At 40.6% G+C, this 16,933-nt stretch overlaps 1 protein-coding gene across 3 annotated transcripts in view; it reads left to right on the top strand.

Moving 5' to 3' along the window:
- Nucleotides 1-13,023, top strand: part of SP4 (Sp4 transcription factor) — a 38,786-nt gene extending 25,763 nt beyond the window's left edge. For all 3 annotated transcript variants that reach the window (XM_077491242.1, XM_077491241.1, XM_077491240.1), the window contains exons 5-6: nt 2,745-2,944; nt 7,061-13,023. In XM_077491242.1, the coding sequence (XP_077347368.1) occupies nt 2,745-2,944; nt 7,061-7,338 (478 nt within the window). In that variant the 3' untranslated portion in view covers nt 7,339-13,023. The remainder of the gene's footprint in view (nt 1-2,744; nt 2,945-7,060) is intronic.
- The last annotated feature ends 3,910 nt before the right edge of the window (nt 13,024-16,933 follow it).

Raw genomic sequence — 16,933 nt, 5'->3', positions numbered from 1 at the left:
CATTGGGACTGACAGTATTGACACCCCTGTTAAAATGTCAGGTTTCTGTGATGTAAAACATTAGACAAATATAAATAATTTCAGAAATTTTTCCACCTTTAATGTGACCTATAAACGTTACAACTCAGTTGAACAACAAACTGAAATATTTTAGGTGGAGGGAAGTAAAAATAAAATAATAAAATAATATGGTTGCATAAGTCTGCACACCCTTAAACTAATACTTTGTTGAAGCACCTTTTGATTTTATTACAGCGCTCAGTCTTTTTGGATATGAGTCTATCAGCATGGCACATCTTGACTTGGCAATATTTGCCCACTCTTCTTTGCAATAACACTCCAGATCTGTCAGATTACGAGGGCATCTCCTGTGCACAGCCCTCTTCAGATCACCCCACAGATTTTCATTCAAATTCAGGTCTGGCCTCTGGCTGGGCCATTCCAGAACCTTCTGGTGAAGCCATTCCTTTGTAGATTTGGATGTACGCTTTGGGTCGTTGCCATGCTGAAAAATGAACTTCCTCATCATGTTCAGCTTTCTAGCAGAAGCCTGGAGGTTTTGTGCCAATACTGACTGGTATTTGGAACTGTTCATAATTCCCTCTACCTTGACTAAGGCCCCTGTTATAGCTAAAGAAAAAAGCCCCAAAGCATGATGCTGCCACCACCATGCTTCACTGTGGGTATGGTGTTCTTTTAGTGATGTGCATATATTTTGGAATTATGGCCATAAAGTTCAACCTTGGTTTCATCTTACCATAACACATTTTCCCACATGAGACTTCCGATTTGTTTTTGCTAAATTTAGCCAGGCTTGGATGGTTTTCTTTGTAAGAAGAGACTTCGGTCTTACCACTCTACCCCATAGGCCAGACATATGAAGAATACAGGAAATTGTTGTCACATGCGCATATATATATATATATATATATATATATATATATATATATATTGTCTAATGCCTTGAAAATTATTTTGTACCCTTCTCCTGACTGATACATTTATTTTAACAATGAGATCCGTCTGGTGCTTTGGAAGCTCTTTGAGAACCATGGCTTTTGCTGTAGGATGCGATTAAGAAAATGTCAGGAAAGACCTACTAGAACAGCTTAAATTTATTTGGGTTTAATCTGAGGCACTTTAAAGTGGTTGTAAACCGTTACAACACACTTTGACCTACAGGTAAGCCTAGATTAAGGCTTACCTGTAGGTCCAAGAAATATCTCCTAAACCTATACGGTTTAGGAGATATTTGCCCGAAGACAGACACCGCTGTCTATGGCGCATGCGTCGTAGACAGCGGCACACAGGCGCACTGAGTGGCGGCTCCCGTGCGCATGACGGCTTTGAGACCCACCGAGAAGATGAATGCGCCGGACTACAGGGGACAGCGGTGACTTCGCTGGCTCCTGTGTCAGGTAAGTGACACATAATGGACTACTATGCGATGCATAGTAGTCCATTATGCTTTACCTTTGCAGGGAAGGAAAGAAGAAGTAAACCCATCAGGGTTTACTTCCTCTTTAAATGATTGCAGGTGGGTACTGACTCCTATTTAACATGAGTTTGAATGTGATTGCTTAATTCTGAACACAGCTACATCCCCAGTTATAAGAGGGTGTGCACACTTATGCAACCACATTATTTTAGTTTTACTTCCCCCTCCCCTAAACGATTTCAGTTTGTTTTGCAATTGAGGTGGAAAAAGTTCTGAAATGATTTATCTCTGTCTCCCTTTTTTACATCACAGAAGCCTGACATGTTAACAGGGGTGTGTAGACTTTTTATAACCACGGTATATAGCAGTCTCGTGCCTTCTATCCGTGTGCAGCTGAGCACTGGTTAAACCTTGTAGGAGGAGGTTCCATTCTACTCTGACTGTCCTATAATGCTGCTTGACTCCTGACCCTCTGTCAGAACAGTGCTGATTGACCCTACCAATTTGTACTGCCCTATAAAAATACTCAGTTTCCACCATCCTAGATATGACATAATGGGACTGACTACCCGTCAATGATTATTCTTGCTTTAAAGCTCAAATCCAGCTATTTTTGACACAGCAAGTGAAACACATTTCATTATAATGGTAAATGCTCTGATTTTTATTTATTTTTGCTATCTGTGTCCCCACTGGAGGCACTTTTCCTCACTTCCGGTAATGTGGGTGTGACAGGGTTTTATAGGACATGAGTTAAGATGTTATTGCTATTTGGATTGGCTGCTCCATTCAGCTGCAGCCTCAGCTAGTAGGGTGTGCTATCTTGGGCCTTGGCCTTTTGAGGGTGGGAATGGAGTAGGAATTCCCAATCTCTGTTCAAGGTTCAAGTTGTCAGCTAAGATGGAAAAAACAGCAGTCTATATCGTGCACAGTTAGTCTGGTTGAAAAAAGTCACAAGTCCATCCAGTTCAACCAACAGAAGGGGCAGAAATATATATATATATATAATATACACAACCACAGTTTATCCAGAGGAAGGCAAAAACACCAAAACTGAACTGCATATTCCAGATGAGGTCTTACTAATGATTTGTAAAGGGGTATAATGATATCTTTCTCTCTGTAGTCCGTACCTCTCTTAATACAAGAAAGGATTTTGCTCCCTTTGGAAACCACATCTTGGCATTGCATGCTATTATTACGCTTCTGATCTACCAGAACATCCAGATCTTTCTCCAAATGGTTGTAATGGTTTGATTCAGCGCATTTTTTTCTCTGATAACCTGTTTGTCTATTTTATTTCCAGAGCAAATAGTGAACCAGGCAAGAAAAAACAGCACATATGTCATATTGAAGGATGTGGAAAAGTGTATGGGAAAACATCTCATCTCCGAGCACATCTTCGTTGGCACACTGGAGAAAGACCTTTTGTATGCAACTGGATCTTCTGCGGCAAGAGGTTTACTAGAAGCGATGAGCTACAGAGGCACAGAAGAACCCATACAGGTAAACTGGATTTGTTTTTTGTTTTTTCCCCTTCCCAAGGTACCCAGTGCCAATCCCACTGGGTGCCTCTAGTTTCGTCCTGGAAGCCTTGGGTAGCTGGCTGTCCTGCTTAACAAATCCCTGTGGTTGCTTTTATATTTCCTCTCGATACCTATGGTGAAACATTAGAGAAATACACATACAGCAATGGTGCTGGGTAATGAGTGGACAGAGCAGAAGAGCACAGGATGGAGCTGTAAAAAATATGAGAAGTGTTTGTGGGAGGCTTTACTCTGTTTACAAAATGCCTACAGGTATGGAAGGAGCATAAATGGATATATTTTAAAATTGGATTAACTTACAATTTTGGACTAGTATTTATGGACTGCCTAGAGAATAAAACAAAAAATTGAACTAACCCTTTAAAGTGTTACTAAACCCATTACTCTGCATTCACTATATGTGGTCTCCCACAGTACAGAAAACATGGAAATGCAATTATTTTAGTAAATATAAACTGGTAAATACATTTTCTCATCAGCAGTTATAGCAGGCTTGGGACTTCTATCAGTGTCTGGTTAAAGCTTGTAGGAGGAGTTTTCATTCTACTCTGACTGTCCCATGAGGCTGCAGGATCCCTGACCCTCTGTCTGGACAGTGCTGATTGGCCATGTGCTGATCACATGCACCCTCCCAAGAAAAAAAAAAACTCTAGCAATACACACAAAACTGAGCGGGTACAGAGTGACTCCAGAGGCTCTGTCTTATCAGGAGATGGATTGGGGACAGTGGAAGAAGGGGAGAATCAGATAGACTGATTCTCAGCCTGTCCCTGCTTAGTCGGCCGAGATTTGATTTGTCTATGACCAGCTTTAGGTAGCACTTACTCTGCCTTTAGGGCCCTCAGATCTCTGACTCAGGTAGCACAGGAATCCTTGACTGTTGCCTGATCTTAGATTAAACGATGGCCCTCTTAATCTTGACTTGGTGTCAAGTTGAGATTTCATGTACAGCTTGTTCCTAGGACCCAGGTGGCACCACAGGATCAATCTGAAGACTAACTCAGGTACTTGCCACATGGTTTGTACAGTGCATTCCTATCCAATCACAAACTAGCAGACAATTACACTGCCTCCTGCACTAAGTGGTTTCCAGAGATAACTCATTCCTGTATTCAGGTCATGGCTTTTATGGACATGCCACGCCTTGCTGCCTTCTCCAGAATGGGGAAGTCTGAACACACTGCAACCATAAAAAAAACAGGGCGCACCAGTCTAGTGCATTATCCTCAAAACCTCCTTTTATTTGTAAAAATTAGTAGGTAATATGCTCACAAAACAGCAGGTACATCAAAGCTTGTCATAATACATCGGCCTCAAATGCTCAATACGTCACACCACGTGGAAGGACAGTATGTGTATTGAGGGACTTTGCCTCCTCTTCTGAGCCTCTCTAAGGAAGAAGGAAAATCCCTTAAAACATGTTAGCATTTTGGACTCGTACTGTCCCTCTACGTGATGGCATTTGAAGGTGATGTATTATCACAAGCTTTAAAGTACCTGCTGTTTTGTGAGTATATTGCCTAATAATTTTTTTTAATAAAAATATGTTTTAAGGATGATGCACTAGGCTGGTGCGCCCTCTGTTTGTTCTGTTGTCCAATCACAGCCTACGGATTGGTCTTGGACCAGGCTATATTGCTAAACTGTAGTAATATAACAGTGTAAGTCTATGGGGCAATATTGAACGTCTGTAATGGGGAAAAAAGGAAGTGGACCCAAGGGTAAATGTAGAAGGGCATATAATGAATGGAAGTTCAGTGGGAAAGTCATTAAAAAGCCACTATAGATGGTTGTAGCTCCTCAGATCCAGGTCGTGAGTCAACCTAATACACAGCATATAAATCGGAAGAGTCGGGCATATCTGTCACATCACATGCAGAGTCTTCTTGGAAGCTGCCGAGATATGTAGTGTGGCAGGGAGACAGCTAGTGGAAGCAGAGCTGTGCTGGAAGGCTGTTAGTATGAGTGGCAGTCCGAGCCAGGCTGGAAAGTCCAGAAGCCCCCAGCCACATCCTCGGCAGCTTGCTTTCCAACCTGGCTCCGTAAATGCAGCTTAAACCAACAGCCTCCAAGTGCAGCTTTGCATCCACTAACCAAACTCTGCATATCTCGGCCACTTCCGAGAGGACTCTGCATGTGATATAGGTCAGATATATGCCAAGCTCTTTGATAATGCAGCAAGTGCATAACGTTTTTGTATTTTTTATGGTTTAAAGTAGAACTATAGGCAAAACCATTTTTTTCATTTTGGATGGAGCAAGGAAGGGTTATAACCCCTGTCAGATATTATTTCACCATCTGTGTCCCATTGTGGAGATTTCCTTTCACTTCCTGACCCATAGCTTAACAGGAAGTGAGAGGAAAGCCCTACAAATTAACCGCTTGCCAACCAGCCTCCGTCATTATACTGTGGCAGGTTGGCACAATCCCATGAGCCGCCGTAGCTGTATGTTGGCTCCTTTGAGTGGGATAGCAGGCTCGCGCCCCCTGCACTGCAGGGATGCTGATGCTCGTGGCCGGCGGTCACGATCGTGGGCACGAGAGACAGAATATGGATGTGTGTGTGTGTAAACACACAAAATCCCTGTTCTGTGAGGAAAGGAGAGGCAGATCATTAGTTCCTACTAGCTAGGAACCACAATCTGTCATCTTCTATAGTCAGTCCCCTCCCCCACAGTTAGAACACAACACTAGGAAACACAGTTAACCCCCTGATCCCCCCTAGTGTTAACCCCTTCCCTGCCAGTGACATTTACACAGTAATCAGTGCATTTTTATAGCACTAATCACTGTAGAATTGTCAATGGTCCCAGAAATGTGTCTAAAGTGTCTGATCTGTCGCAATCCTGATAAGAAAAGCAGATCACCGCCATTACTAGTAAAAAAAAATAATAATAATAAAAATGCCATAAATCTATCCCCTATTGTGTAGACGCTATAACTTTTTTGTGTAAACCAATCTATACGCTTATTGCAATTTTTATTACCAAAAATATGTAGAAGAATACATATCGGCCTAAACTGACGAAAAAAAGTAATTAAAAAAAAAATGGGGATATTTATTATAGCAAAAAGTACAAAATATTGTGCTTTTTTTTTTTAATTGACGCTCTTTTTGTGTTTATATCGCAAAAAACCGCAGATGATGATCAGATACCACCAAAAGAAAGCTCTATTTGTGGGAAAAAAAGGATGTCAAAATTTTGTTTGGGTACAGCATCGCACGATTGCGCAATTGCCAGTTAAAGTGGCGCAGTGCCGTATCGCAAAAAATGGCCTGGTCATTGAGCAGCCAAATCTTCCGGGGCTGAAGTGGTTAAGGACATCTTTGGGGACCCCAGGTCATCTTCCAATGGAGAACTAGTGTCTCCATTGGAAGACTTCCCCTCTATTACTTTTCTAGGGACTTTTACTTTCGATGTTAATGGTAAACAGGACAAAACAAGAGGGCGACTCTCCTTAACCGGGGCACAGACGGCAATAGAAACTAACAGGTGTTTTAATCTATCCAAAACTAAAAAAAGGTTTTGCCTTTTAGTTATACTTTAACCGCTTCAGGTTGGCACCTGTGCCCCGGATCATATATATATATAATACATGTGATCCAACACTCTCAGGTAGGGGGCACGTGTGTGCGCTGCCTCCGGCTCACTTCCACTGTGATTACATAATTAATTGTTAATAAGAGTTTTTTTGTTTTTTCAAAATTGTCTGTCTTTTTTTTTTGTTTGTTTATAGCACAAGAAAATACAGAGGTGATCAAATATCACCAAAAGAAAGCTCTATGTGTGGTGGAAAAAAGGACATTTATTTTATTTGGGTACATGACTGCGCAGTTGCCAGTTAAAGTAACGCAGTGCCGTATCGCAAAAATGGCACTTAGAAGGTGGCACCCTCTTCAGTTTATTTATATTGCAGTCTGGACTCTGCAGAGAGGTCACAGACTTGGCTATGCTGGCTAAATTGATCCTACAAATCCTTTGGCTGGTAAACCAGTTCCTTGATTTTTAGTCATTTGCCAGGAGCTCAACTTTAGTTCATTATTGTTAAATACTTCTGTATTTTTATTTCTTAGGGGAGAAGAGGTTTGAGTGTCCAGAATGTTCCAAAAGGTTCATGAGGAGCGACCATCTTTCAAAACACGTCAAAACCCACCAAAACAAAAAGGGAGGTGGAACAGCCCTGGCAATCGTAACATCAGGAGACCTGGATCCCTCAGTCACTGGAGTCCTTGGTTCCCCTAGAATTGTTACTGTAGCAGCCATCTCCCAAGATTCAAACCCAGCCACCCCAACTGTTTCTACAAACATAGATGTTCTAGAAGGTGACAAGGACTTGTATCGCTGCACTTAGTTATATTGTTACAAAATTGTGATCTGGTCTGTACATTTCTTTTCAAAATTTTTTTATTTAAGTTGTTCATCCCAAAAACAGCAGGGTGAAACTGATATATACTAAACTGTGAAAAATATAAATTTTTTTCTAATATTAGGCAATATAAATCTGAAAATCAGAGATATTTTACCTGTATTATAAATTTTGCATTTTGTAAAAGCTTCTAAATTTTAACGCTTTCTCATTCCTGTTAGCCCCTCCAAATACAACCACTGTTTATGATAGTAAAAATATCGATAGACTCAGGGCCATTAATATTACAAACTTAGTTTGTAAAAAGGCCATACAATCAGTTTATTTATGGTAGCATAAAGATTACGCAGTTACCTTTACAAAGATGCGATTTTTGTATAGAGACCTGCTAATAAAATGTGGGTAAAATAGTTATTTATATAGATTTAATGCTATCCTTATGCAAGCTGCATAGTTTCATACCACCCAAGACATGGAACCTGCTCCAAGCATTTTGTTAATAGCATTTTGTAGATAAGCATTATTAGGAACCAACATGTACAAACTGCGACAGTCAAGCCTTTCCACATTCCACGCTCTCGAAATATTTTTATTATTTTTATATTTACTGTTTTTGCAAAGTCCGTATACATCAGACGTTTTAGACTTTTAATATGCAAAATTGATGTAGGATCTACATTTAGCGGAATGTACTAAGGTGTATGCTTTCATCAAGTAAGTTAACAAAATGGCTATAAAACTTGTATAGCTCATGGCTAGATAAGGAGGTGAGACGTTACAAAAAGGTCATTTTGCCACCTTTTACAATTAAAGAAGCACAACAGATGTATGTGAATTTTACTTTTACCCTCTAATCTAGTTACATTTTTGTAGTGTACATTTGGTTTCAGAGTAAATTTCTAATGGCGTTAAATGATCAGTCCAGTATAAGGTAAATGCTAGTGGGTTGAATTATCAACTACCTTATATCTCTTTAATGCTCGCCATGCACATTGCGATCTGTACAATCTCCTGTAGGTCTAACAATATCTGTGTGGTAGAAGGGTCAAAATTATTAGATGCACTATGTTTTTTGTTTTGTTTTTTGTGTGTGTGTTTTGTTATCCCTCACATTACATGGTTTAGGGAAATTGAGAGATTGTACAATCAAATTGCAAGCGGTATGGCCAGCTTTAGATTTTGGCATCAAGATCTCTGCACTTGGTTCCCAGCTCCGCCTATCTGCTGAGGCACCCCCCAAAAAGATATAAGAATCTAGTGGTTGATACAGCCTGAAAGACTCCTTCTACAACTGATATCAGCTACACAAACTTCAACTTTACACTTTCATCGTAATTGATAGTGAGCAGACGAAGATACTTGTATTTTTCTTTTAATCCCTTCCCTTTTATATCTATATATGTATAATGTATAAGTTAATGTGTCAGTTTTTTGGGAAAAGAAATGAAGCCACTTCTGACACTGCGTGTGTGTCTGTGTGTTTGACAGCGTGTATGTATATATGTATATACAATATATATATATATATACACATGCATATTAATTGTTTTAATTATTGCAATATAAGTACAGTTTATGGTAAAAGGACAATGCTATTGGTAAAAACTCCACAAGAATACAGTATTTATTTTCATTCAGTCTAAATCAAATAATTTTCACATTGTGTTAGTAATAATTCCACCCATGTATATAGGAAAGGGCATTGTATTTTGAAAGTTATTATTTTAATTTCATATTAGCCAGAGGTGTATATGTGTATAAAATACACATGTACCCCCAAAGACTAAAATGTGTAGTTGGCTTGAATTTATTATTATTATTATTATTAATTTTTTTTCATTTGAGCACTTACTGTAGATTGTGTGTGTGTGCGTGTTTTTTGGAACTAGCTAACTTGTGACATTAGGTTAATGAAGTGTTTGTACCCATGCACAGTGGCTCCTTCCTAACTCTCATTACTTTTATTTATACATTGCATTCTAATCTTTTTTCCCTCAAAAGGACTGCAATCCCTAAATTATGTAAGACTGACAATATTGGCCATTTAAAGTGGTTGTAAACCCTAGAAGACAAAAAAAAATGCAAGACAAAGGCATAATGAGCTAGTATGCATAGCATACTAGCTCATTATGAATAACTTACCTGAGATCGAAGCCCCTGCAGCCGTCCTCGTACCCCACTCCGGCGGCCAACATCACTCCCGGAGCTACTTCCGGGTATCGTGGGCTCCGGTGCTGTGATTGGCTGGAACCACGATGACTCACTCCCGCACATGTGAGCGGGAGCCGCCGGTAACGGCACAGCATAACTGAAGCAACGGCACATACTGCCATTGCTTCAGTGCACATGTGCTGATGGTGTCGGCACATGCAAATACAGGGGATATCTCCTAAACCTTGCAGGTTTAGAGATATTCAGTGTAGCTACAGGTAAGCCTAATTAAAGGCTTACCTGTAGCAAAAAGTGGTTGTAAAGGGTTTACAACCACTTTAAGCTGTGATAGGCATGTTATCCCAAATTCAGATCAGTAGTTCAAGAAGCACAACATTACTTCCTTGCTGTACATAAGTGCACTTTAATTGAAATGCATCCCTACACAAACCAGGAATAATATTTTTTTTTTTTGGGGAGTCCAGTATACATACAGTATAAACCTCAACTGACCATGTTTCAAAGAAAGGAGGTTTGATCTTCCCTTTTTTTTTTTTTTTTTAACTCATTGCATATGCAGATTGTAATTTTTAAAGGCATTGAGTTACCAAAAGCTTATCTAGCACTTATCAATTGTTAGCGAAAGGGAGTGTTTTTCTTTAAGGTTATAGTGCACATTAGAAAGGCAGGCAACACTCGGACCAATTCCCTAAATAGGCAAGCAGACTGTGCATTAGCTTTTGTTGTCTTCCCAACACCCGAACATACGAAAAAGAGGCAAAAGTCGGAAACAAATTTTTCAGAATATTAAAGTTTTTGTTGCAGGTGGAGTACAGGAAATATAGTGGATTACATATGTCAGCTGTCATAGCTATGATTATGGCTAACAGCCGAAATGTGTAAGTCAATGTATTTCCTGTACTTCACCTGCAATAAAAATGTCAATATTCGGAAGAACGAGTTCCCGGCTTTTGTCTCCTTTATTTATGAAGTACACAGTTAAGAATGAGGCAAAAAAAAATGTAAATATAAATTAGTACTTTTTCTGGGCAAATAATATCACTGCTTGCCCTACCCCGAGCCAACACTGTTTACTAGTGCCATAAGTTTCATTAGATCTGGTCACCTGCTTGGAGCTGGGGATAATGTCTGGCCATTATTTTCTCTAAGCCAAAGGCGGTCTTTACCTTAGCAGCAGATTTACTTAGGAGTTAGTGTTGCATTTAGTAACTAATGCAGGGGCCCAGGCAGGAAATACTTACTGTTTTACAGAAAAGGGTACCAGGCTTTATTCTAACGTAATCTGTCCTAGTGCCCGTGCCACTGCGTTTTACTCCTGAACAGCTAAGCTTGATGAAAAGTCTTTAGCATGTGACATTTTGAGGCGTGCCCAATGCCTGGTACCCCGTTGTGTGCTGTGGCATGTCTTATGTCTGGTACCCCACTGTGGCATGTCTGATGCCTGGTACCCCCGCTGTGGGCTGTGGTGTGTCTGATGCCTGGTACCCACGCTGTGTGCTGTGGCTTGTCTGATGCCTGGTACCAGGCTGTGTGCTGTGGCATGTCTGGTACCCCGCTGTGGCATGTCTGATGCCTGGTACCCCTCTGTGTGCTGTGGCATGTCTAATGCCTGGTACCACACTGTGTGCTGTGGCATTTCTGATGCCTGGTACCCCATTGCGCGCTGTGGCATTTCTGATGCCTTGTGCCCCGCTGTGATGTTTCCAATGTCTGGTACCCAACTGCGTGCTGTGGTTTGTTTCACTGACCCCAACATCAAGAGGATGTTTTATAAAATTAAGGTAACATTTTTCATAGACCACACGAAGAAGTATAATCTTTAGTAAAAGTGTTGTTCTTTAAATCTTCTAGGCATAAACATAGTACATTTTGGTTGCCCATAGGTCTACAACAGAGTGTCCTGCATTTGGATGTTTTCCAAAGTCAACCAATCACCTTTTATCAGTTCAGAACAAAGAGGTATAACAAAGGTCTTCAGCAGCCACTTGCAAGCCTAAACTTTGGTATACACAGAAACATTTTGCTAATTGAACCCTAATTTACACGAGTTGCCATTGCTGACATCTTTTTTTTAAAGGTGCAGGTTACAGGAGTGTCATCCTGATTCTGGCTTTACTTCCTAATATACTGAAGTTCTTTACTGGCTGTATGCAGACTTTACTGGCTTTACCAGGTCAGTAGTGAGGGTTCAGGTTTTTTTTACCTTCTTCAGAGGCATCTCAGGAGCTCTAAAATCCACGGGTGCTCTAATATGCCAATTGGTGAGGGCTGGCCTGCCTCCTAGACCTTCTTATTGGTTCTTCAGTTTACAGTGGCCTTAATGGTCAGTAGGGAGTACAGGAGGTGGCCACCATAGACTTACTTAAAAAAAAAAAAGAATTTGATATTTTCATATTAAAATGCACCAGATTTAACAGCTCCCGAAACGCTCGTGAAGCAGCTGAGAGGTACATTCAGGCATATAAGAGTAACAGCATATTACACTTGTGCTTCAATTTTATATATATAAAAAAAAACAGGTTTAATTTAGCTTACTCAAATGTCATGCGCTTCAAGCTTTTGGATTACTAAAACCATGCTGTATGCTAGTAATTTTTGTTTTCAGGTTAATTTAGCGAAACGCCTTTTAGTATTGATTTCACTTGTACATATATTATTATGTATAAGGATTTAGACAATGCATTATTTTATCAGATGTATTATTTTAAAATATAAATACATTTTATGGCTAACTTTTTGAACCTCCACCATACCAACAGATAAAATATGTTTTAACAAATGCTTAATATTTGAGTCTTCTTCCAAAAAAGCCAAAGTTGTCTACTGCTCATGATGCTTGTCTTGCAGCGTCTTGTAAAAAAAAAAAAATATTCTCCACTTTCATTGCCACTGTTTTATTAAAAATAGATTTATGTAATTGTATATTTACCATGTTTAGATTTTAAGTGTTAGATTTTTTTTTCCTGTTTATAGAGTATTTGCGTAGTAGACACGTGGATGTTTTGCCGATTGCTTTAGAAGTTTAAATTATTTATCTCTTTTTCTAAAATAGAATGAAAGTTTAGTTTGTCAGATGTGAGAATGCATGCTTGGTGCATCTTTTCAATTTTAGGGCACTTTTTTTTTTTCCATTTCAAAGATGTTAATTTAATTTTGATGCCTTTTGTGCATGTCAAAGGGCAAGCACTTATTATTGATTGCCCTCTATATATATGTTAATAGTTTAATATGCACCACATGTTCAGTTGGACACCATTTTGGAAAATTAAAAAGAACATTTTGCAACACATTTATTTTCTTTTCTTTTTTTTTTTCTTTTTTTAAGAATCTATTGCAACATTTTTGAGGGGAAATTTAGAGTAAGGGAAAATAATGGATATTTCCCTATAATTTCTGCCAGCATAGCCTCTAACTTGTCATTTTTACAGTGCTGATTTGTATAAACTTTTGTTCTTTATCGTGGATTTGGAAATAAAATTATGTGGAATTTGTTGTCCAGATGTTGTGCTTTTTATTTTCCCAAATTAGCAACGGTAATTGTGGCTGAGAACAGATATGTCCTGTGGGTTTCTTTTCCCTTACTAGGAATTGGGTAGTTAAGAATGGGATTCATGAAAAAAAAATTTTTTATCCACCTAGGTGGATTCAGCATCTGTCCCCCATTTGCTCCAGACCGAGATCGCTCAACTCTTGGTCTTCAGGCTGCAGAGAGCCAGTGAAAGTGAGTCACCGTCTCTCTGCTTTGCCTCTCCAGCTCTCACTGGATCGCTAGGCTGGGGAGGGGTGGGGATCAGTTGGCTCAGCTTCTCAGGAGCTTGCTGAGAGGCTGAGCCAGCTGCCAGTCCAGGAATCTTCATGGATCCCAACTATATGGTCAGGATCTTACCAGAGCTTGGACCGGCTCGGTGACTTCAGCAGGCTTTAGCTAGACTCCAGGGAAAGTAAAAACCTTCCCTTGCAGTGGGACTGTGCCCACACTGCAAGGGATTGAAGCTAGGGCACATGGAGGAGCCGTTTTACTCTTCTCCCCTCCACTGTAGTGATTGGATGTCATCATCAAGACTGATGCAGGGCCTGTAGCCCTGCATTGGTTGTGGAGATGCTGAGGAACAGTCCCCCGCTGGAGCATAGGGGAGTGGGAAGACCTATAGACATAAATAAATGAGCATTCAACTATTACAGACTGGGACTACCCCACTGCAAGGGAGGGTTTACATTTACTGGAGTTAGGCTTTAAGCAGGTTTGTACCCCATACAAATCTATGGGAATGCGAAGAAGCATCTCATAACTGATGCCATCAACACAAGCCCAAAGCCGTAGCTGTGAGACTTGACTACTGAAAACTCACCTGTGTAGCCCTGGCCAGAATTTGCATGAAATCATTCATGTTCTGGGATAGTTTGAGTCTGTCATGGACTGATTCAATGGTTGGAAGACCACTCATCTGGTTTTAGAAAGCTCCTCTAGAAGAAGAATGCAGATAAAAATGTCAGGAGAAAAATCAGGAGAGTTAACTGCTTACTGCCTGGCCACTGTACATATTTCACAAGCATCATTCTGGGAGGATTTCCACCCAGAAGCATACCTTGTTTACACCCTCTGGGGGGGTGATCAGCAGCGCGATCTGTGATCACAGATCGACTTACAGGGCTGCTGTGATTTGTCCTGGTATCGTGATCACTGTGACCAAGCATAGCGATCACATTACCAGTAGTAAAAAACAGCTGTCATTCATGATACCATGGTATACTTCTGTGGTTGGTCAGAGCAATCACATTGCTGTGCCATGTGATAGTTGTGGCCAATCGAAGCTATCGAAGTAATACTCAATGACTGCATGAATGCAGCCAAACAGTGTCAAAGATCAGTATTTATACAGTCATCGTGGCTATATAAGCAATCCACAAAGCACTGTGGCGTGCGGTCGCTGTCTTTGTAGCTAAAGGGGGTAGCAGTTGAGAGGCGATAAAACCCACTGCTCAACTGTGAGATATTACTGCACCCCCACACACATTTGAACATGTTTTAATAGTGCAGTCAGTCACAATTCTCTGATTACCACCACACCAACCAGTGTAGCTAGAATCAGTGTTCCTGATTGCCACCACACCAGACCAGTGCAGCAAGCAACTGTTTTCCTAATCACCACCACACCAGTCCCAGTGTCACCAGACCAGTGTATGCCAGCAACAGTGTTCTTTATTGCCACCACATCAGTTGCAATGTAAGCCAGCAATGGTGTCCCTGATTGTCGCCACATCAGTCCCAGTGTCACTGGACCAGTGTAAGCCAGAAACGGTGCTGATTGCTGCCACAATACTCCCCAGTGTCACCAGACCAGTGTAAGCCAGAAACGGTGCTGCTGATTGTTACTACACAAGGCCAACTGTCACCAGGCCAGTGCAGCCAGCAGGTGTTCCTGATCACTGCCACTACAGTGCAGTATTGCCTCAGCCTGCTGCCTCTCCTAACCATGGTCTGTTTATTGATCTTGTTTGTGTCAGCTGCCTGCACCGATCCTTTCTATTTTTGTGGACCATCTCTTTATCTCTCGCCTGAACTGACCCATCTCCACGTCCAACTGGCTGTGTTCCTGCAAGACACCAGTCCCAGATATACCCTGCGGACAACTGCTCTCCTGGAGCCACATGAAACTCTTTCATTCTTCGTTTCTTCAGCCTCCTGTAATTCCCAGCCAGTGAACATGCTATTTCTGGGGGCAGCCACTTACCAGTAGGTTAGGCTTGCTTGGCTTAAAGTAACTGGGACCGCTATAGGTGATTCTACAGTCAGCTATATTCCCTGAACATTCCTACAGAGGCAACCATAATAAATACATACAAAATCAGTCCAGACACTGAAAAAGCCTCAAACATATGGTATCGTCACAAGCGGAAGGAGTAGCAAAATGTGTTTTGGGGTGTAATTCTAAAGGTCCATACACACGATCTGACTTTTTGACAACAAACATGCAAATTAGCTGTTTTAAGACAACATCCAACCGTGTGTACGCTCCATCGGACAAAATTTTTAGTTTTTCATCTTTTGTTGGCTATGCTAACGGACAAACTTTCCGGCAACAAAAGTCCGATGGAGCAAAGTCCGATCCTGTGTACAGAAAACCATAGGATTTTTGTACAAAGTACAAACACGCATGCTCAGAACCAATGCAAAAGATCAGACAGCAATATAGAAGTTGACCAAAGGTGGCGGTAAAGAGCAGAAAAAACACGTGATTTGGTGAAAGTTGGCTAAAAAAGTCCTTTCCGTGTGTATGCAATACAAGTTCACGGCCGATGCCCTTAGTACAAAAAAAAAACCACGGGAAAGTTTGTACAAAGTCTGATCGTGTGTATGAGGCTTCAGTATGCCTATGCTGTGTGTTAAAAATATCTTATTGTCAACTTTGTGTAAAAAATACTTTTTAATTTTCAAAAACTTGTGCAAACAAATTAAGTCTTAAAAAGACTCACCATGCTTCAAAAATTCCTTGGGGTGTTTTCTTTCCAAAATGTGATAATTTTGTAGATTTTTCCACCGTCCTAGTTATCCAGGGCCTCCAGAAATGTGATAGACATTCATGAATTGTGTAATATATGCCCCAGGAACACATTTCCTTGGATTTTGGGCCCATTTATGTAACTAGGCTGTGAAAAAGTCTCATGCATGTGGTATTATGCTTGGGAGGAGTAGAGCAGAATGTATTGGGGGGGGGGGGGGGGGTATATCTAAGTAAGTGCCTATGATGCTGCTAGAAATATCTTATTAATTGACAACTTTGTGTAATAAAAATTATTTTCATTTTCTTTCGTGCATTTTCCAAAAACTTGTAGCACAAAAATGATATTTTCAAAAGTCTAACTATACCTTTCAGGAAATGCCTAGGAGTGTTTGATTTTCAGAATAAGGGTTATTTTGTCTGTGTTTTCACTGCCTTGGTGCTCCAGGGCCTCCAAAAGTGTAATATGTAGTCAGGAAATTAGATGTGTAATTTATGCCCCTGGAACACCTGTAGGTGCTCCTTGGAGTTTGGACCCCTCTATGCATCTAGGATGTGTAAAAGTCTCACACATGTGATATCCCCATACTCAGGAGGAGTAGCAGAATGTGTTTTTGGTGTGTAATTGTAAGTATGCCTATTGCTGTGTATGACAAAATAACTGGCATTTTGGGGGAGTTTCCCCTATCCTGGTGCTTCAGGGCCTCAAAAAATGTGATAGGTAGTCAGGAAAAAGGATGCCCAATTTATGCCCCTAGAAGGCATGAAGGTGCCCTTTAGATTTTGGGCCTCTCTATGTGGTTAGGCTGTGAAAAAAATCTCACACGTATTGGTATTGCCACACACGGAAGGAGTAGCAGAATGTGTTTTGGGGTGTAATTGTAAGTATGCCTATGCTGCGTGTGAGA

Source organism: Lithobates pipiens, unplaced genomic scaffold, assembly GCF_037356315.1.
Source record: "Lithobates pipiens isolate NorthernLeopardFrog02 unplaced genomic scaffold, aLitPip1_a1.2 Scaffold_19, whole genome shotgun sequence".
In the NCBI taxonomy this organism is placed as follows: domain Eukaryota; kingdom Metazoa; phylum Chordata; class Amphibia; order Anura; family Ranidae; genus Lithobates; species Lithobates pipiens.
This window is presented reverse-complemented; position numbering and strand designations above follow the sequence as displayed.